Source organism: Neopsephotus bourkii, unplaced genomic scaffold (genome assembly GCF_033783945.1).
Source record: "Neopsephotus bourkii isolate Nb327-2 ecotype Australia unplaced genomic scaffold, CSIRO-AGI_Nbou_v1 NB_1630, whole genome shotgun sequence".
NCBI lineage: Eukaryota > Metazoa > Chordata > Aves > Psittaciformes > Psittacidae > Neopsephotus > Neopsephotus bourkii.
This window is the reverse complement of record NW_026902105.1, coordinates 11,299,315-11,321,266: the sequence shown is the minus strand read 5'-3', so window position 1 is coordinate 11,321,266 and position 21,952 is coordinate 11,299,315. Positions and strand designations below refer to the sequence as shown.

The window sequence follows — 21,952 nt, the reverse complement described above, 5'->3', positions numbered from 1 at the left end:
TCTTTGTTCACGGTTTCTGTTCAAATTAATAAGGAATCCGGTATAAAAGTGAGCCTCCAGTTCAGCTTTCCATCATTAACCTCACCATGTTGTGCTTGACATGCCTGTGACTTTGAGGCCTGCAGTGCTGGTGGAGTGGAAGGCTTCCTTCATGATGCCCAGTTTGAAAGGTTCTTGGTATCACATCCAGTGTTGTTCTATTTAAAGCCATGAAAACAGCCATTTTCTTAATGATTTTTTTAGTATTGATGAACTGACATTACAGGGATTTCCTGCTCAGAGGTGGATGGCTAGAAATATGAAATACATTTGTGCTGGGAAATTGTCAGTAATTCCATCTGGTTCAGGAAAAAAACATCCAAGTGGTAAATCACTTGGAACTAGAAGGAGATTTTCTTTCTTCAAAGTTAATTGGTTTTTGCAGGTTTAGAACCAGCTACAGTTGTGTCATCAGTGTGCTGAGATGAGGAAGGAGGAAACTGCCAGGGTTGTTCATATGTACTGAAGAGGGTTTAATCAGATCATATCCTTTGTAGAACCCTGAGAGGAAAAAGATCTTCACTGTGAAAACTGGAAGTGTCATTTCTGTACCATACAGCTCCTTATGTTACGCTTTCAGTTGACAGTGACACCACTTTGCTTGACTTTCCAAGGCAGTGATGCTTCGGGCTCCTACAAAAAAGGCAGAGATTATCCTGTAGTTTGTGCTTGAAATAATTGACATTTGAGCCAAACAAGATGTGTCTTTCCTCATCTTCTTATAGACTGAGACTTCGATTCTTCATAGCTTTTTGTAAATGGGGTTTTTTAAGGGATATAGTTTAAACCCAGGAATCTCTCAGACATCATTTACTGTGACTTTTCTTGATGTTTTCTTTCTGAAGTACTAAAGAGTGCTGAAACTCTGCATAGCTCACAATTGAATGGTAATTCACCATATGTGAACATGCTCTGTATCTACTACTTTTAGGTGAATTTTAAAGCTTTAAGATGCTGGTTGGGGACCCAGTTCCTAACTCTCGCTATGGTACAGCCCTCTGAGAAGTGGACTGTGGAAACTCTTGGAAAAGTGGAATATCGCCTTCAGCCATGTCCAATTATCTTTGATAGTTTGGTGACTTAATGCAATTAAACCACATCCTGGTCAGCCTGTTACGAAAGATGATGACTTTGCAGTACACTTGGGTAAGCATTAACACACTCAGAGCGTGTTACAGAATATTTGGTTTAGTCATGCTTGCGCTTTGCTAGGTAGAAATTCTTGTGTGTGTGCGTGGAGCGCTGTATTTGTATGGCAGTGAAGCCCGCCTGAGGGGCTGGGGATGCTTTTAAGACTTAACTTGTGTTGTAAGTTTTCAGCAGAGACTGTCCATAACATGCTGTAAATTAATGATGATGTTGGAGTCAACAGTAGATGGTCATGCAGCAAAGACACAGCAAATATGGAAAGCTTAGTGCCGGATGTGTCAGCAAAAAAACGGAGCAGGGACTTCTCCTTTTCTTAATCTGAAGGTTGTAAGTAGCCACATAAGATGGCTCTCATTTGTTTTGCCACAGCTCTCAAGTAGGTTCAGTTGTTAAGACACCAGAACACAGCTTTTGTGGAGCCAGGTCTGTATACTTAATGGGAGCTCACCACATGAGTTTGCTTCACTGTTTAGAAGGTGGAAATAGCATTGAAGCTATTACAGCAGCAAATTAAATACTTGCCAAATGCTGTCAGTTTGTGACGGAGGTGTCCAAAGTACACAGTGGTCTGGAGACTGTTTGGTGTGCGTGCAGTGTTTGACTTGAGGTGGTGTCTCTGGCGGGGAACACACCAGTTAACTCCCTGCTGGCTCTGGAGTGGAAGGCGAGCAGTAGCTCTTACCAACAGGCAGTATTTTCTCAAACATAACAATAAAGCAAAAATGTTGGGTTAAACTACTGCAAAGCAAACAACATGAACGTTGTTCTGAACGTGTCGCATAGTTACTGTCCCAGATAACCAGTGCTTATTGCACTGGGGCTATGAAATACTCCTTTGTTCTACTTGTGCCTGGCTATCTCTCATCTCAGCTACTTCAATTCCTCCTTTTTTGGCCTGCTCCTTGCTTCTTTGGCATGCCACTTCCAGCGCCAGTTTTCTGTTTCTGATCGTATCTCACGAGGGGTTTTGTGTTGCTGTCTTGCATTTTGAATGCCTCATCGTTGCTTCTGTGTTCTGCATAATTCTACATCTGCCTGCAATAGATTTCTTCATGTTACAGCTCTTATGAGCCCAAATGATCTGTGATTGCATGGTTATTGGTATTTGTACACAAACCAGTGCTCCATGCTGAGTTAAATAGGAAATTAGAGTATTGCAGATTGCACGTGAGAATCCATTGACGGTTACTGAGGTTTGATTTTGTTAGTTTAACACTTGCTTATGTTGCAGATACTTTGGGAACAACCCTCTGATGCTGGCTGTGATGCTTCTGGAATGGTTTCTGTGTACAAATACAATCTAATTGTGTGTCTTGCTTTTGAGTCTTTGAATGCTGCTGGCTTTGAGGTGAGGGAACACGATAGTGCTGTAACTAGTGTCATTAACGCAGTTTTCTCCATCACAGAATCACAGCTGGTTTGGGTTGGATGGGGACTTAAAGCTCATCCAGTTCCAACCCCCTGCCACAGGCAGGGACAGCTTTTACTAGACCAGGGTACTCCAAGCCCCATCCAACCTGGCCTTGAGCACTGCCAGGGATGGGGCAGCCACAGCTTCTCTGGGTACCCTGTGCCAGCGACTCAGAACCCTCACAGTAAAGAGTTTCTTCCTAACATCTAATCTTAATCTCCTTTCAGTTTAAAGCCATTCCCTCTTGTTCTATCACTGTGTGGTGAATTGACCATGGCTGGCTGCCAGGTGCCCACTCAGGTGCTCTATCAATCCCCCTTCTCAACACGACAGGGAATGTAAAAGTAAGATGAAAAAATACAAGGACTTGTGGGTTGAGTTGAAGTCAGTTTAATACAGAAAAAGCAAAGGCTGGGTGCAGAAACAAAGGCAAACAAAAATCTTCAGTCTGTAATTCCCAGCAGCAAGCAATGTCATTGTAAAAGTGAGTATGTCAGTAGTACTCAGTTTGCTTATAGGGAATCAAGACTTACAGCACAGGGTCCTGTTTGTACCCCCAGCCAAGAGACATCTTCATTGCTGGCCTTAACAAGGGGTTGAGCTAGTGCCACTTTGCCTTCTTTACAGTACCTGCACATGCACTGGAAGAAAACAAAAACATAAGCAAATCTGAGACAGGACCTGGGGCTCTGCAGAGCCCCCTCCCCAACTGCAGCTATGGTGCTGGGGTGCTCAGGACAGTAATCTGGCTTCTGCACGGGCCCCTGCAAAGCCTGGATAAGCCTCAGAGCACTCTGGAGGGGAATTAGCATCTTTAGTAGGTTGTGTACCCAGATCTGGATGCAGTGCTCTAAGTGGGGGTCTCATAAGAGCAGAGTAGAAGGGCAGGATCACCTCCTTCGACCTTCTGGTCACACTCCTTTTGATGCAGCCCAGGATACGGTTGGTTTCTGGGCTGAGTGCTCACTGTTGGGTCATGCCGAGCTTCCCATCAATCAATGACCCAAAGTCCTTCTCCACAGGGTTACTCCCAATCCCTTCATGCCCCAGCCTGTACTGATACTGGGGATTGCTCCACCCAGGTGCAGGACCTTGCGCTTGGCCTTGTTGAGCTTCACTGTGCTCACTTGGGCCTCCAGCCTGTCCAGGTCCCTTGGACACCGTCCCTTCCTTCCAGTGACTCAACTGCACCACTCAGGGTGGTGTCACCATGAACTTGCTGAGGGTGCGTTGTGCTGCAGCGGTGTTTGTTTGAGCCCTTCCCACTCAGCAGAGGGATGCGGTATGTCAGCATCATCAGCATGTATCAGTGCAGGGCACTGACCCTCCTGCCAGTTCATTCCTGTAACCACAGGTTCCCTCATCACTGTGCATTCAGGCTTGTGGGGGCCTGCTAGGGGTTTTGGCAGAGCTTGCTGAAATTGTAAACTCATTGTTTTCCACCCAAAGTGAAATTGCATTCATGTGATGTTCAAGTTCAGCCATCATCTGAACTAGCACAAGCTGTATCCCCGATTCAAGGCTGAAGTCAGCTCTTGGTTCACCATGTGGATCGTTAGCTTGTCCCTAACCTACTTCTTTTATCTGTGTTCTCCAATGTGCCTTGTAGGCAAATGATCTTCCCCCACAGAAATGAAGATAGAATCATAGAATCATAGAATAGTTAGAGCTGGAAAGGACCTTAAGGTGATCAAGTTCCAACCCCCCTGCTATGGGCAGGCACACCTCACACTAAACCATGTCACCCAAGGCTCTGTCCAACCTGGCAGGGATGGAGCATTCACAACTTCCCTGGCCAACCCATTCCAGTGCCTCAGCACCCTTACTTCTTCCTTATATCCAATCTAAACTTCCCCTGTTTTAAGTTTTAACCCGTTACCCCTTGTCCTGTCACTACAGTCCCTAATGAAGAGTCCCTCCCCAGCATCCCTATATGCCCCCTTCAGATACTGGAAGGCTGCTAAGAGTTCTCCATGCAGCCTTCTCTTCTCCAGGCTGAACAGCCCCAACTTTCTCAGCCTGTCTTCATACAGGAGCTGCTCCAGTCCCCTGATCATCCTCGTGGCCCTCCTCTGGACTTGTTCCAACAGTTACATGTCTTTTTTATGTTGAGAACACCAGAACTGCACACAATGCTCCAAGTGAGGTCTCACAGGAGCAGAGTAGAGGGGCAGGATCACCTCCTTCGACCTGCTGGTCACGCTCCTTTTGATGCAGCCCAGGATACGGTTGGCTTTCTGGGCTGCGAGCGCACACTGAAGCCGGCTCATGTTCATTTTCTCATCGACAAGCACCCCCACGTCCTTCTCCACAGGGCTGCTCTGAATCTCTTCTCTGCCCAGCCTGTAGCTGTGCCTGGGATTGCTCCGACCCAGGTGGAGGACCTTGCACTTGGCATGGTTAAACTTCATGAGGTTGGCATCAGCCCACCTCACAAGCATGTCGAGGTCCCTCTGGATGGCATTCCTTCCCTCCAGTGTATCAACCAGTCTCCTAGTCTCATGAAGATCTCCTTCATGAATTCCATGCTTCATGGGCTGTGGAAATTAAGACTTCAGTGGCAGTGGTCTGCAAACTTCTCCCCATATCCCTCTCCATGCCACCACCAGTTGGACCACAGCAGGATCAGTGAACGGAGCCAAGTTTCAAAGAAGAATCTTAATTAGGCGGAGGGGACCCATCTGTTAAATTCTGTTCCTGTTGATTTCAGAAGAAACAAAATGTGTTTCCTCTTCACCTGGACTCTGACTGGAACTCATTTTGCTTTTGGAAGAGAGTGAGGTGCATGAGTCAAGAGAACATGAAGAAACAAAATGATTCTCAAAGGGATTTTAATGAAAGTCTCTTGTATTTGAATGCTTGCCATATTTAGATACTGAAGTAGAACTGTCACAGGAATGAAAATCAACTTCCCCTTCTTCCCAAGGAATCTAAAAAGTGTCACTATGTACAGAATTTACAACTATATGCAGTAGTTTATTGTTACTCTGGACTCCAATATTTGATCTCAGAGGTAAAACCACACACACCAAAGCTAGAGAAGGAAGTGCCCATCCTGTTCCTCTTACGATGTTCTGCAAGTGTTACTGTCATACTTTCAAAATGATTGCTCTTCAAGGAAGAGAAACTGTCCTCACCTGAGACCTCGCTGCTGCATACAGTAGTCATCACCCACAGCCTCAGGAACTGCCTTCCTTGAGCAGGTGATAAGTGAAAGGAAATGGGCCAGATGTGCAAATGTGTTTTGGTTCCTGTTTTCTGTTGGAGTCAGATGAAAGATATAAAGCAGGTGTAAAAAAAATAATCTACTGACAGATCAATGGATGTGAGGCATCTAACTATGAGATTTGGGTGGAAATCCTTTGTTTCGGGAATTTTTTCACTATTTTTTGCCTTTCACTTACAGACGCTTCCTTTGTTTTCATGGATTATTTGATAGAAAGTTTCCCTGGTTTGGTTCAAGCTGCTGCACCTCTGTAATTCCCTCTGTAACTGTATTCAGTGGGCACTACAGGCACCCAGCTTCTCTTTAAACATTAGAAACCTCAAAGAACTCTCAAATAAAGTGCTGTTATCTCTAATTTAACATTCAGTCAAATGACCATTGAGGATTTCTAATATCCATGTACTATTAAATGAATTGGAACTCAGTCCTGGTGTGTTACTTGTAGGATTTTGCTTCTTCACTCAGCTTTATTTTCCAGTCTGGCTCTAGATAGCTACTCTGCAATAAGGGAAACTACTCTGAGCTGGTGGGATTGGAGGTGGTAACAAAGTGAGCTGAAGGCACAGAGTGGAAGTGAGCTGCGAGACATAACCTGAACTGCCGGGCTTGTGTTCACAGACCCCGTCCTAAAACCTCGCCAAGAGCTGTCCTTGCTGCTGTACCTCGGACAGTGCAGAAGAACAAACTCCTTCCCCATCAGCCCTCAGGAGTCCTCCAAAATCAAGGTGCGATGACAGCACGGAGGTAGTAGACTGCTGCTGCCATTACCGCCTCGGTTTGCTGTGTAACCCAGCCTTCAGCCTCCTCATGCCAGTGCTAGAATGCACAGCAATAAATTGTGCCTCACCCCATGCCCGGCCACCTGAAAACCAGTGAGCACCTAAATCTACTGCTCCATAGGTACGCTACCGAGGGCAGGGGATAGGCGGCAGCAGCGTTGCACTATGAGCAGCATTATTTAGATGTGTTCTTCCTGGGGTCATGATGCACCCAAGGTTTACACATTAGCAAGGCTTGGCTTTTTAATTAGGGAAACGAAGCATCCATAAGCAGCAAAACAAAAACAGGAGGCTTGAAATCATCCTCGTTTTGTATTATATAGAATTTCTATATTCATCAGTACAGGAGCGATTGCTAAACAGGTCCTCACTAGGCTTACTTGCAATTCAAACCAAGGTGGTTATTATGTAAAGAGGTTAGCTTGGTGGAGGCATCTCCAGGGTGAGCTTAACCCTGTCCTATTTGGTTCCTCTTGTCTAAGTCTTATAGGCCTGTAAACGTTCATGTTGTTATACAGCACTGTGGAGTTATCAGCCACATAGGGCGGCTGGTAGTAGTTACCCTGAATGGCCTTTTGTGGTGATGAGGGTGTGAATGAGACATAGTTGTGGAAGGAATTAACTCTATGCAGAGGTGACTGTGGGGCTAAGTTGCTGCTGAATATGAGAGCTGTTGGATTTTGCTTGTTCTGATGGGTGCTGCCATTGGAGAGGCTGCTGAAGGGATCAGACAGAGTGTTGGTGTTTTCCTCGTTGCTGCAGGGGAGGCTGCGCTGAGGGGCCCAGCTCCTATTGAACAGGAAGGGCATGGTGCGCGGCGGAGAGTTTGGGCCCCTCACGGGCTTGGACAGAGCGTAAAGGTGTCGGAACTCTTCATCAAACAGCTCCACAACTTGACCCGTGAACTTGGAGAGGAGGTTGCGGTGAACCTGGCCACATAACCACGTGAAGCTGGAGGGAGGGACAAGGTAAGGGACAGCGTTAACATCAGCCACTAAGGACTGGGCATCCCTGCAGGGTGGTGTGAAAGGCAAATGTGCTTTACTGCTGAAGTTCTTGCCTAAACACAGCATGAAGATGGTGTCACAGTTAAATTTCAGGTCAGTTCACATCAGTGCTCTTTGGCTCGGATCAACCTTTGTTAGTGCAACTGCCTCTAAGCCTTCCAGAACCCTTGTCAAGTTATACAACCTCCTAAAGCAAGCGGTGATCCAGATGCACTGCGGGTCAGGTATAAAACCCAAGGTTTGGGTGTCTGTTCCATGAAAAAGTGTTCAGCCCCAATTTTGGGTACCTCTTTTCCATGCACAATGCTTAAAGTCAGCTCTTACCATGTCTCATCTGCATACATGTACCTTGTACCTTTTCTGCAGTGCCAGGTGTGACTCTCACCACTCCAAACTGACATTAGAAAGACTAGTGCAAATAACCACTCGTCGTTTCCATGTTGCCATACTCTTTCTGCACTGGTCCAGAGAAATACATAAAGATCCAACCTCCCTGTTACCTCCACTTCCACAGAACAAACCACCACACCTGGCAAATGCTCATTTTCTTCACTACAGAGAAAATGAAGTTATAAACATTTCCTACAGCCTTTCCAACAAAAATACTACTTTGCCATAAAGGGAGAAGCACCGCAGTAGCTTTCATTCTGGTAGTCCAGAGACACATGTGAGGATACCCCACAGTTTTTAAATGATTTTTCTTTTATGTGCTTCCCTAATCCACTTGGCAAACATAAATTCACGCTCTTTTACCAAACCACAAGCCAGCTTGATTGTGGTGTGCAGGCTGCCTTGTCATAGCAGCAGCAATAAAATGAGCACAGTTGAGAGAATGAAATGTAATTACTCCCTGAGCTGATGGGGCTCACGCTGTGCAGCAGAGGATACGGAGCAGCACTGAACTCAAACCTGAGGTTACCCTGTGTTTCAAACCTGAGGTTATTCTGTGTTGCCAAACTCTGCCCAGGTTATTCCTGCGTGACTTCATTAGCTATGCTGGATTTGCACAAGGATTTGGCTGTAGGTGTGTGCACTTCGCATCTTGTGCTTGTCATGTTTTGACAAAAGGTCTGTGAAGCTCAGTGGGACTGACAGCCTGAGCCGATGCTCAGGGAGCAAAGCCAGAGGATTTATATCTGCCCATTCAGAGCATTCTTACACTGGGCTGGGTTTGGGGCACACAGTGGTTTTATATTGATGGTTCAGGAGCAAGTGGAGGAGTGAAGAAATCACTAGTTCAATGGCACCAGCCACCCCTACAACATACACTGTACATTTTATGACTGGACATGAAAATATACAGTAAGTTACCAGAATCCACCAGTTACCACCTCATCCAGTTTGTTCAAATCAGTCTAGATATGGACAAAACCTTGGGAACCACGGTGAACAGCCTAGAAAGCTAACTCCCTGCTGCATGGGTAACATCTGCTGTGCCAGCTCACTATTGCCTGTATTCACCAAGAAGCACTCTCTAAACCATTGCATGTCCTTTACCTGACTGTTCAGGAGATAATAAGCTAGGACCAAATACAAAACCACACACAATTAGTCTGGGATATCTTCACTGAAGGTTATGCTCTCATGAAAGGCCTGAAGTGTGGAGTGGCAGGTTTACACATGATGTGCTAGAGATACAGCTAGTTTACGAAAGAAAATTTAGAGATAAATAAAAATTAATTACACATATAAATGGCTTTTAAAAACCCCACAAAATCAAAGGAAAAACCTGTTGAGCCCAATTCTGACAGTACTTGCAGGGTAACTTCTGGGAGTACCTGGCAGACAGATACTCATTTGTGGCTCATTGACCTTATCCGTAACCCCTGTGAGCTGAGAAAGCTGGATCCAATCAACAGCCCAAAGATTCTTCATGGGGTGGTGGCGATGGGTCATTTGCAAAGTAACGAGGTGAGACCTGTGTGATTTTAGACAAACTTAGGACTTGTAGTGAGTCACAGCAATTTACTTGCTGTGCTCTTTGCTGGAGAACAAAGAGGAACCTGAAATAAAGACTTCACAGGTTTCCACTGGCTTCATTTTAAGAGGAATGAATTCATTGGTTAGGTTTTAAGTCCTGTTTTGCTCCTTAGTTAACTATTCGAAGTGCTCTTCTGGGGAAGGCTCACAGAAGTCTGTTGTGGTCACTATCTGCCTGTAAGGAGCATTTTTCTACCAGGCCTCTCTGAGTGAAGCACATCAGAAAGGAGAGGAAGTACAAAGAGGTCCTGCCCAGCTTTGGGACAAAGCTTTATCACAAATTCAGTCATAGAATCATAGAATAGTTAGGGTTGGAAAGGACCTTAAGTTCACCAAATCCCAACCCCCCTGCCATGGGCAGGGACACCTCGCACTAAACCATATCACCCAAGGCCTCGTCCAACCTGGCCTTGAACACTGCCAGGGATGGAGCATTCACAACCTCCCTGGGCAGCCTATTCCAGTGCCTCACCACCCTCACAGGAAAGAATTTCCTCCTTATATCCAATCTAAACTTCCCCTGTTTAAGTTTTACCCATTACCCCTTGTCCTATCACTACAGTCCCTAATGAAGAGTCCCTCCCCAGCATCCCTATAGGCCCCCTTCAGATACTGGAAGGCTGCTATGAGGTCTCCACGCAGCCTTCTCTTCTCCAGGCTGAACAGCCCCAACTTTCTCAGCCTGTCTTCATATGGGAGGTGCTCCAGTCCCCTGATCATCCTTGTGGCCCTCATCTGGACTTGTTCCAACAGTTCCATGTCCTTTTTATGTTGAGAACACCAGAACTGCACACAATACTTAACAGATACATCTCATCCGCCTTTCCTTTTTGTCCCCACACCTATCCGCTGTTCTGGATCCTGTCATTCAAGATGGTCTGAATCAAACCCCACCTCTCCTGTCCAATCTCCATTTGTTCTGGACTTAAGCTTTTTCCCCTCTGCAGTACTGCAGCTGCAGTTATTAGGGATGCTCCCACCCAGTATGTCTACAGCATTACAGCAACATGTAGTTACACACATTCAATCTAAAACTGAAGGAGTGGGGTTTTCAGCTGAGCCCAGGTTTGAATTAACCTACACCTTAGTGTTGCCTGCTGGTGGGATAACCTTGTTATGAGAAACCTGCACCACCTGAACTGAGGCTTTCAGCAGAGCACCACAGCGTTAGATGTTAGATGCTGGCCTCTGAGGCTTTCAGAGTGTCTCAGCTGCCCCTGACGACCAAGTCCTGTGCTTTCTTCTGCTCTCATTTTGCCTTCTTTAGGAGCAGAGTTCATGCACTAACTCCAGTTAATTAAAGAAAATGGAATAACAGTTACATAGGATGGAGCAGAGTAACACAGAGACAGCAAAAAGAAATACTGCATCCAAACCCCACACCACAGACATTGCCAGTAAAAAATCAGAGGAAAACTGTAACTTAAAACACTTGCTCATGCCTGCACTTGTGCAGACGCATGGGTGGAACAGCCTTCAGAAGCTTCTCAGCTTTGGTCTCCCCTGTGCAGCAGGACCACACTTACCCACACTGACCCAAGCAACAGCTTTTTAATGTGGTTTTAAAACCAACTCCAGAGCAGGAGATGCCACAGACTCGGTGTTCCCTTTGCCTCTAACTAGTTGCCAGCTCCAGTCCCCTTTGTTGTCCATTAGGCAAATATAGTTTGTCCCCAGACAGCTGGGCAGCGAGCCAGGGTCCCTTGTACAGCAGTGTCCTAAAGGGCTGTTTTATTTCCTCAGCCTGTTCCCCTCACTGATACTACAAAGTCATGCAGAGCGCAGCACTGATTAAATTTGCTGTTATAGTAGTTTAAAGATCTTTTGCTTTAAGGTTTAAGATCTGTTCCAGTTTGATTTCCAACAAATGCATTACAGAAGAGTTTGAGACTGTTTTACTCAACATCATTCTTGTTCTGCAGCAGCTGGTGGGTAAGGTTTAGGGATAACAGAAAACCTTCAGATTGATAAAGTGAGAGCTAGCAAGCCTACAGAAATGCTACATACTGACAGCCAGCCATAACCCATGTGAATCTGCAAACTGGTGCTGAGCATGCTGAAGTTAGTGCATAGATTTGTTCCTCACCACCATCTCTGCTTACTTGTTGGATAGGGGATTATGTACTTTGACAAGGCTCTTGAGGTTAGATGATACTGCAACAGCAGTAGAGAATGAATGGCAGAAGTGACTGCACAGGACTTCAAGGGTTTTTCTTTTTCAGGATTGAAAGAGAAGCCAAAAGAAAGCTAAAGAAAACAGATCTTGTTCTGTCCCTCTTCTCCCACACATCCTTTACTTCTCCTCTCTCCCTAAATCTGCTGCTGCATTTCTACACATTTTTCGTGAGGGTTTGAAAAAAACCTGAAATACTAAGAAAACTGCAGACCACCCGATAGGAAATCACTGAATATTCACTCATTTTTGTTTGAGGGTTCATTTGAAAACTGGATGAAAACTGGACAAAAACTGGATGCCCACCCCTGGACAGCGGAGCTCCTGCAGCCTGCGCTAACGCCATGTATTCACTTTCACCTTTGGTACTGTAGTTAAGGCATCTTCCCGTGCCACAGTTTTATCACACTAGAGGCATTTAAGCTTCCAAATCATAAACTGAGATTAAGAAAAAATAATCTCATCCTTTTAATTAAATAATCACTTCTTGTCTTTTTGTATGTGGATTTCCAGGACACAGTCATTTGTGAAGCTTATCTATGTAGCCATGAGGCTTAAGAACTTTATTTGATGCAAGCTCCGTCTCCTGAAATTCCCTGACTGGAGGATTTTGGACTTGAATTTAAAACCCTATTGCTGAGGTGCAACGTCCTCTACCTGAAATAATTATAGCAGCCCAGAAGTGGAGAGTTAGAGACTCAGCTCACAAACTGAGGAAACCAAAGGGAAGGCACAACAGTCATGTAGACACACACTGCCTACCTGTTAATGAAACACAAGAAAAAACAGTAAATCTCTGAAGTATTTCTGTTTTACCTTTACTCACTAAACTTGTCACATGGAGAAAAAATCCTCAGATAAGCTGAGTGACATATGCTACATTAAGGAATCCTGAGGGAGATGGAAGTGTATCATGTCTCATGATCACAGCATTCGAGGCCCCAAACAATGAGAAAAGCACGATACTGAGCTCTACACGTTCCTAGTGCTGCTCCAGGGATGCACCAGCTGTTTATTCCAGTTTCTAAACCTTTAAATTAAATACAAAGCTTCATAAAAAGCTAATTTCAGCTTTAAAGCAAATTAAATGGATTATTGAGAAATGGCACCTACTGGAAAACACGAGGGAGTTTTATTCAAAAAAACAACCTCACCTATCCACAAACTTCCATGGCACTTTTTTGGTGAAGGAATATTCTAAATCATGAAAGAGCAGCCGGCCATGAACTACAATGGATTATCTCACCTGTAAGAGCCAGAGAGCACGTATTTCCAGTCAGAGATAAGGAATTTTTCTCGTATTTGTCCTGAGAATTTCCTGCCTGATTTGGCACAGTAGACCTCTCCAGTAACACTGCGGACTGAGATGTTCTGTAAATAAAGAAAAAGGAGTGGGTGACATTGGTTTTCATATTAAATCTCCAAAGGAAAGGGACCTTCCCCCTGCTGCCCTTAGCTCTTCACTTCCCCAGTATCTGTTACGAGATCTTCATGGTCTCTCTAATGTCGTACTTCAAAATTTGGGGCAAAACCCTCTTACCTGCCCAGGGTTCCTCCTTTCAAGAGGAATATAGACTCATAGAATCATAGAATAGTTAGGGTTGGAAAGGACCTTAAGATCATCTGGTTTCAACCCCCCTGCCATGGGCAGGGACACCTCACTCTAAACCATCTCACCCAAGGCTCTGTCAAGCCTGGCTTTGAACACCGCCAGGGATGGAGCATTCACAACTTCCCTGGCCAACCCATTCCAGTGCCTCACCACCCTTACAGTAAAGAACTTCCTCCTTATATCCAATCTAAACTTCCCCTGTTTAAGTTTTAACCCCTTACCCCTTGTTCTGTCACTACAGTCCCTAATGAAGAGTCCCTCCCCAGCATCCTTACAGGCCCCCTTCAGATACTGGAAGGCTGCTATGAGGTCTCCACACAGCCTTCTCTTCTCCAGGCTGAACAGCCCCAACTTTCTCAGCCTGTCTTCATACAGGAGCTGCTCCAGTCCCCTGATCATCCTCCTGGCCCTCCTCTGGACTTGTTCCAACAGTTCTGTGTCCTTTTTATGTTGAGAACACCAGAACTGCACACAATACTCCAAGTGAGGTCTCACGAGAGGAGAGGGGCAGGATGACCTCCTTCGACCTGCAATATAAACTTGTGCTGTGTATGATAACTGTGATGCTAGCCTGACTGAAGTGACAACAGTCCATAACTGAACAGTCTGTAACCTCTGCTGACACTCCAGCAGCACTTGCTCTAGCTGTAAGCTTTTTTGTTTTACATTAGCTATGGCACAATACAGCAGGGGAAAAGCTCTGCTCTCCCTGTTCACCTGGGCCTGCAAGGTGCTGCTGTTCTGGTGCAGCCCAGATGAATGCAGTCCTGCAGGACGTGATGCAAGAACGTGTGAGTGGAGAGGCACATGCAATGCTCTGCACTGTCCCTGTACGTCAGCAAGTGCTCTTAAGGCAAGCCAGGCACACAGACCTGACTCTGCTGTCCACACAACACATTGCAGAGCCTTAGTAAATGAGTGGCACTAAGGATTTGGCTCATACATCATTAAAGCCTGTGTATTGCAGCAGCATACTTACAATAAATAGCACAGGCTTGTCCTTCCTAAGGAGTGGGTGTTTACAGACATGCAAACACTGTTATGAGCATGTTTTATTAATTTCAGTTTCTTTATGCATCTGGGGAGGAATTCAGCTGTTGAAACATAAGTGTCTGGTGCACGTAAAATGCTCTCAGCTCCATTGCCTGCCCTCCAGCTGCTGTTCCAGAAGTCTGTTGCCTCTGACATCAGCCATCCTCACAAAGATGCCACAGGTGCTCTACAGCATCTACGCAACAGCTGAAATGGTTCCTAGGAAGTTTAAGGTCTGTTTCCTCTGGCAGATATGATCCTATGGCTGATTCTGGCAGAGGCGAAGGTGTACTAAGCTAACAGCCAGCTAAATTTGAGATGTGATCTTTAAAACAGACCTTCAACGTGTTTTATAAGAAACCACTTGGTGAAACCAAGGTACTGCCATGCAAAATGGTTTGTGTGCCTGCTGCCAGCACTGCCAGACAATAGCTGCTGCACAGTAATTAAACAGAAGCAGTTGTAATGCTAGATAACTAGTTGTAATGTTAGACAGCTCTACTAGGGACTTCAGCTCTGTTTTAAGACTTCAGAGACTAGATTGCGTTCATCTAAGGACCTGTGGAAATGCTTTACATTCTTATAACATCCGTGGGAAAATGGAGGCTTCCTCAGAGAGGAATTAGGTGCACTAACCCTACCTCTGGAAATCCCTCACTCCCTTTTAATTACAAGGTGGACCTACCCTCCCATAGCCACGCTTGTAGCTCAGAGTGCCTAAAGTTGTGCAGCTGAATCTGAGCCTGAACTCTTCACAGAGCCACAGTACCTTGAAGAGATCCTCAGAAATTTGCAACTTGTCGCACATCTCCGAGAAGAGATTGATACTGCCATGATCAAGCAACAGGTAGACAAACACCATGCGCTTGTTGGCTGCCTCCAGGAGGTCACAGAAAATCTCGGTGTCTGTGAACACATCCATCACGATAGCTAGCACCTAGGGAAAAACAGCAGAGGTATTACGAGGCCTGATTTACGTAAGGTTGTTTGTGAGGCCACTGAAATGTAGTTTGTTTGGTTGAAAATCATATTACCACCAAGAGACATCTTCAGAGGATATTTCTTCTGGTTTTCTCCTTAAGTGCCTGAATCAGGAAATCGATGAGACACGTTGCTGCTTTGTTTTATTGCTCATCTAAAGCCAATATAACACACAACTTACGCACTTCAGTTAAGCTCTTTTAATCATAAAACACAGGATGACCTATGAATTTGCAGGTGAGATTAAAGCACTAGGAACAATACTGAAACCCTAATCGGAGAATAATAAGGACGTAGTTAAAATAAGAGACTGCAGCCTGTGTCAAATGGCTCACTAGCTTTTGTGAGCCACATGCATTCAGCAAGAATCACTGCATCATGCTTTCTGTTAGGACTTAAACCTGGAAGGGTCCTGGCTGTAAATCCCCACTCTGTTGTTGGGTGGGGTGATGGACTGCAACAGCTCCATCTGTTTGGGTTTTGGTTTTTCTTTTGTTAATACTGAGCTATAAACTGTTTCACTGTAGCCATGCATCCATGCTTCCCAAGTCACAGCTGGCAGGACAGTGTGCGAAAGTCTCAGGACTGGGGATAAAAGCCCTGCCAGCTACTTAAATGCACAGCCTTCAGCCAAAGTGGATCCAGGGAACTGTAAATGTGATATAAACCCGCTTCTGTACTCCAGCCCCTATGCTCAGTGTTGGGCATGGCCTCTCGAAGGTGCTGGTGGTCTTCATTGATGTCTACTGTTGTCCAAAGAAAAGGACATCTCCCCAGGACAATTCAGCCCAGCTGATACCTTACTTATCTTCAGAAGGTGCCTATTTTTCCACTGATGCAAAAGAGAACTCTTGCTAATTGCACTCACAGGATATTACCTTCAATCAAAACAAACTTTACAATGTCTCTGCAGATCTGTCTGTTTACTTCCAGCTTGCTCTTGAATCTTACTCCAAAGCCTCTTCCTATAGCTGCCAGCAGCAGCTTTTTCTCTTTGCCACCAATGGAAATGCTACAAGACCAAGCACATCCTGTGTGGCCAGCATCCTGTTCAGGCAAGCCAAATTATTCACGGAGAGCTGAGAAACCCACACCTTTCTCCTGCTGCCAAACCATGGTGCTTCAGAAAGGGCCTTGCCAAGGCCAGGTAAGCGACATGACTATGTCCAGTATCTCACATCCGCTCTTCCTGCTGACTCACCTTGTCTTTCTAAACAGCACAGTCCTGCATCAAGCCTCACTGGAGTCCCAGAGCACCCTCCCCAGCACTGCTTTTGCACCAGCTATTTCCAATTTGTATTTCTGCACCTGACTTTCCTCTTTCACTTGCAGTACTTCTTGCTGCTTTTGCCTGAATTTCCTTTCAGGATTTCTACCTATTCCACAAACGTGTTAAGATTACAGTAACCACTCACTAGTTTGATATCATCCCCAAACACAGACTTTATTCTGTTGTATAAATTGTTAATGGATATACCAAATCCTAGGCTATCCAGGATGGGCCCATATCAGATACTCATTAAGCCATGCTGCTGTTGAAAAACTGTACTCAAAAAGCAGTTGCCAAATTTATACAGTGAGTAAGTGTTGCTCTGGCACCCTCTTGTAATGTAAATTAGATGGTTAAGAAGGTCATGAGAACCATGGATTTATATTCCATTTCTCACCTTTTTCCCTACAAGTTTTCTCTTGGGACAGAAAATCAGCCTGGGTTGATACTTTACCTGGTGCTTATTTTATTATTCCAGAGACATTTCCCCTGCTACTGTATCTTCCTGATGCTGTAACTTCAAATGACTGATCTGTAATTCCTCTGATGTGCTGAGCACTTGTAGGCTTTGACAGGGCAGTTGCCAGTGGGGATTCTTCTCTCCTGCCATTACACTCATCATCAGACCCAGCACTTGCCCTTGCAGGAGACTAACATAGTGAAAGTTCCTAACTGCAGTGGGCTCTGCAGCCTGTGCTGGACAGCGGGAACTACAGCCTGGTTTTGTTCCTGGCCATTCCCCGGTAAAACTGCTAGTGATGTCTCAAGTTTATCCATGAGGAAACCTCCCAGATGATCCCAGCCCTGCAATGTCAAATAGTTTTTTCCAGGAAAACAGGGAACTGCCAGAACACACAAGACAGAAGCTTTTTGTCCCCCTCCAGCTGCTCAGCTTCTGTTTTCCCAATGTGTGGACACCCTGGCTTGGATCTGGCACCTCTCTGAAGCCCCGCATCATCTGTCTGTCATCAGGGTCATGATCTGCACCCTCCCCATGTACCAAGTTATGCTGCAGTTTTCATACAGAGCCCATATGGCATTTTTAGTGACACTGACAGCATATTATGGATGAAAGGTCTTTTCCCTGAAAGACCATTCCCAGCCTTACTCTGGGGATGGCTGCTGGCACAGACACACATGCCCTTCTCTGGACTCCCCTTCATCCACATCCCACATGGATCCCCATGAACAACTGCTAATGGCTCAGAACTCACTTTAGCTTAATTCTCATTACTGGTGTAGCGGGCTGAATGGAGCTCATCTTGCTGGTAATGCACAAGAAAGAACAGAGGCCAGCTGCCCTTTCTACAGGACAAATGCTCTGCCAGGTTAATGTGAGTTTAAAAGGAGAGGGAATGCTTTTTTTCCCTAAAGTCGCCAACATAAAAAGGTGTAGGTATGACTACGAAAGAAAAAAGCAGCACTGCCTGTGCTCAACAACAGGCTCTTTACAGCCACTTTCTAGAGCAAAGCTATACTAAATGCAAAAGGCTGGCTCAGATCAAACACCCTGTTTACGTGATCTTTTTTAAGACAACTGAGTGCAGAGGAAACAGCAATTCTCTCCGTACCTGAGTGGTTTTGTTGATGTACCGGCGTATGATGTCTCTGATGTTGTTGTTCTTCTCTGTCTGGAAATACACAGTGGCAGTGGATTTTTCCTTCAAATAGGGCTTGTCTGCTGTAATCCATGTGTGCAGCAAGGCTGGCTCGCTGCTGTCAGAAATGGTGGGGAAGTAGGTCCCTGAAGGGAGTGACCCAGCATAGTTCTGCTTTGGCGCAGCCGCCCCATCTGTAGCCAGGGTCTCCTCTGCATAATAGGACTCCCTGGCATTATCCTTGATGTACTGAGCTTCCACTGAGGAGAGGAAATCTACCTCGCCTTCCTTGTGTAAAGTTTCCAGGTAAGAGTCTGTCCCACCATCCAGAAAGGCATCAGTGGCCAACCTTATGCTTTCGTTGTGGCTGAAATCCGCTTTTGTCAGCTTTGAGGACTGGCTCTTGATATCCTCCAGCCTTCTCCTTATCTTGCCCAAGTGTCTGGGGTTGCTCATGGCTCTTTGTCGCAGCAGATCTGCCGGGCAGGCAGCATGCATATGCACGGGGTAGGCAGTCCAATCGTCCTTGTTTAGACACTGCATTGTGGCATGAAATCACCTCGGCTGAAGGAATTAACTATGAATAAAAATAAACAGATCTGATTACCTCAGAGAAACGCACACTCCCCGATTTCCTTGGTACAATTACCTTAAGAAAAACCCTCAGCTCAGTTCTCAGGTGGTGTACTTCAGCCACAATCTGTTTCCAGATAGGGCACAAGAGCAAAACTGATTAGATTGCTTATCTGACAGGTACCCACCTCACCTCCAGGGCATAGGATGGATTCGAGTCCAATCACCAGGGCCGTCCGATTCGGTTGTACTTCTCTTCCTGTCGCATCCTGTGCGATGTGAGCGAGGAAAGCACTCAAGCAGAAGCAGGTAGGCTCCTAAGCATCGTTGCATAATCTTCAAAACAGCTCGAGGCTTCTCTGTCTTCCCATAGTACTCGCTAGGGAGCAAAAACAACTCTGACGTTGAACTGGGACAGAGACAACCGCCATGTCCATAGCTTCAGAGCAGCAGAAAGGGGCACGGGCTCTTGTCTGCACCTACATGCTACCAGGCATGCTTAAAAATAGACTTGAACTTCGTCACTGTGCCCCGTTCATAGTACATTGCTATTACCATAGGCGATTCACTCATCTATTTCTTTAAAGCTTTGTGACTACACCATCCTATTAAAACAAAAATACCCCTTCCCAAACATCCTGAATAATACACGGAGGGAGGGTTGTGAGCTGGCCTCAAAGCATCAGAAATACAAACACTCATCACTTGATTGTGCACATTTAGGGCTGGTTGGTTGGTTGGTTGGTTGTGTGTTTTTTTCCCTTCCCGGGCTGCAGCTCCTGGAGTCACGTTGTCCCTGTGGCAGCTCGGCTGCTGTGTCATTAGCAGGACAGAGGCGCAGTTCGCAGTGGGGTGCGAGGCACAGCGCCCCGGGGAGCCAGGCCGGCCGGGATGAGTGTGCGGGGGTGAGGAGAGCAGGGTGGGAAGGCTCCCTGCCCGAGGTGCACCGTAAATACCTGTGTGCATGCCTGTACGCACAGGCACGTGTGACACAGTTCTCTCACGCAAGTTGGGTTTGTCCTCACCCTCTGTAGCTCTGTGTCCATGCACCGGTGTGCCACGGCTCCAGGGGGAGGGCAGGGCCAAGGGACATGTCAGCCTCAAGCGTTCTTGCATGGGGGATGAGCTGCTGAGCGTGGAAACGGTGCTGACCAGTGCGCTCAGGATCATGAATGTCTTCAGTGCCGCACTGAGTGACACAGGCACAGAGTTTCCCAGATTCTGGGTCTCTGTCTGTCAGATGCCTTATGGAGGGGGCAATACATGCGGAGGAGACAAGTATTAGCAGATTAAAAGAGAAAAGGGACTGAACCGCTTCAGATTTTACTCCCGGATCCAGAGGGCGAGAAGCACCCACAGGGGCGCTGAGGAGGGGAGCCGGCAGGGTCCGTCCCCAAGCTCCCGGTGTGGGGTTAGGAGGTACCCTCGCCCCCACCCCCAACATCCGCCCACAGCTGTCAGACGCGGCCAACAGCCACTAATTATCCACTGACCTGCTCTGCGCAATTATGCCGGGAATGATGCCGCCTCAGTAACCTGACAGGCAAGATCGCGCCTCGCCAGCGCCGATCAGCGCCTGCCGGGGCCCAGCAGGGCCGTCACCCCCCGGCCCGGTAGGGCCAGCTCCATCACCTGGGGTCCCACACTGGTCACCCAGTGTTCCACCATGGTCACAGCAGGGCCACCAGAGCTTGTCACCATGGAGCCTCGCACTGACACCACAGGGACACCCCATTGTCACCCTGGGGTCCCAGACGGCCACCACAGGCTTCCACACCGCCACCATCGGGACGCACGGGGTCACCCTCGAGCTCGCGGTCACCACAGAGCCCCACGCCGTCTCCAGAGGGCCTCGCTCTGCAGCTGCGGGGTCCCACAGGCTCACTCCGAGGACCACGCCGTCACCGCGGGGCTCTCCGGCACGAAGGAAGGGCTGTGCCGTTCGGAGCCGGGCCGTGCCGTTCGTCCCACACCTTCTTTCTTGTGTGTGGGGCTGAAGTTGCCTTCCGAGCCCTCAGCGGCCATGGCGGGGACAGACGGCGGGCAGAGGGGCCAGGTCGAGAGCCGGCGGGGCAAAACTGCATACAGCCGCCTCGTTAGCGCAGTAGGTAGCGCGTCAGTCTCATAATCTGAAGGTCGTGAGTTCGATCCTCACACGGGGCAAGGGCGGGCAGCTCTTTTACTTTCGCGGTGGACCGGCCGGGCTGCTGTGGACTGTGACCCCCTCGCTTTTATGTGCGGCAGAGCGGTATAAAACTGCACTCTTAAGCCCTCAGCGCTGTCCAGTCTGTAGTGATATGAGAAGCTGTAGTTTCAGGGCACAGGGCCTGTGTTTCCTGGTGCTGGGTTCATGTAAATGCTATTTGCAATTTACAGTGTTCCAAATGTGCTGTGGCAGAGAACTGTGTGCACCCGTGCCAGATGCAAGCCCACTGAGGTGTCTGGGGATGGAGTCAGCCCCACTCCTGCAGGAGGCTGTGGGCCCCACAGCCAGGCAAGGGGCATGGACCAGAGGCTGCCAAAGCCACAACAGAGCACAGGCTGTGCCTGGCTGGAACGCTGCTTTATACATTTACAAATGTAACCTTTTACAAACCTAAGTGTGTAACATACGGCCCAGTGCACTGGCCACAAGCTTCGTGGGTTTATTATCCGCCTTTATATATAATCGTGCAAGCTTCAAGACAGTCATGAGAAGAGGATCCTCTGCTACTTCTGCTTCCCTAAGACAATCACTGCTTGTTGCGTGTTACTCTCTTTGAAAAGGAATGATGCCTTTTCCCCACACTCTGCTGAGGGTTCTGTGAATCGTGGCTGTTACTAATGTGACCATTTCTAGTGCCAGACACAGAGGATGCGAATGTGAGGGTAACTAGCTACTGGTGCACACTTAAGTCTGTATCTGATAAAGACCTGCTGGTTCAGAGCCACTGCCTGGGTCTGGCCTCGGCATGGTGCTTTAACACCCATGGGGCACCACTGCTGCAATACTGCTGCCCCAGGGAGCTTCAGCCAACCCCCCATGGGAAGTAGGACAAATTAAATTCCAGGTCCTCATATTTTTACACAGCCAACTCTACTCTGGTATCAGCATTGTGTGTAGCAATTGTGATTCACTTTTT

General features: G+C 46.9%; 1 protein-coding gene and 1 non-coding gene across 3 annotated transcripts; one reads left to right on the top strand and one right to left on the bottom strand.

Moving 5' to 3' along the window:
* Window positions 1–5,106: 5,106 nt before the first annotated feature.
* Window positions 5,107–20,526, bottom strand: FAM83A (family with sequence similarity 83 member A). 2 transcript variants are annotated; one of them, XM_061373476.1, is made up of 6 exons: window positions 20,324–20,526; window positions 19,019–19,209; window positions 18,231–18,834; window positions 15,178–15,345; window positions 13,011–13,135; window positions 5,107–7,555 (listed from the first exon to the last, which is right to left on the bottom strand). In XM_061373476.1, the coding sequence occupies exons 3-6, from the start codon at window positions 18,798–18,800 to the stop codon at window positions 7,009–7,011; spliced, it is 1,410 nt and encodes a 469-aa protein (XP_061229460.1). In that variant the 5' UTR covers window positions 18,801–18,834; window positions 19,019–19,209; window positions 20,324–20,526; the 3' UTR covers window positions 5,107–7,008. The 2 variants fall into 2 exon arrangements, with proteins under 2 accessions (XP_061229460.1, XP_061229459.1); XM_061373475.1 differs by lacking the exon at window positions 20,324–20,526 and having other exon boundaries at window positions 19,019–20,028.
* Window positions 20,527–20,920: 394 nt separating this feature from the next.
* Window positions 20,921–20,993, top strand: TRNAM-CAU (transfer RNA methionine (anticodon CAU)). Its single transcript has one exon. It is a non-coding gene; the product is annotated as a tRNA-Met (tRNA).
* The last annotated feature ends 959 nt before the right edge of the window (window positions 20,994–21,952 follow it).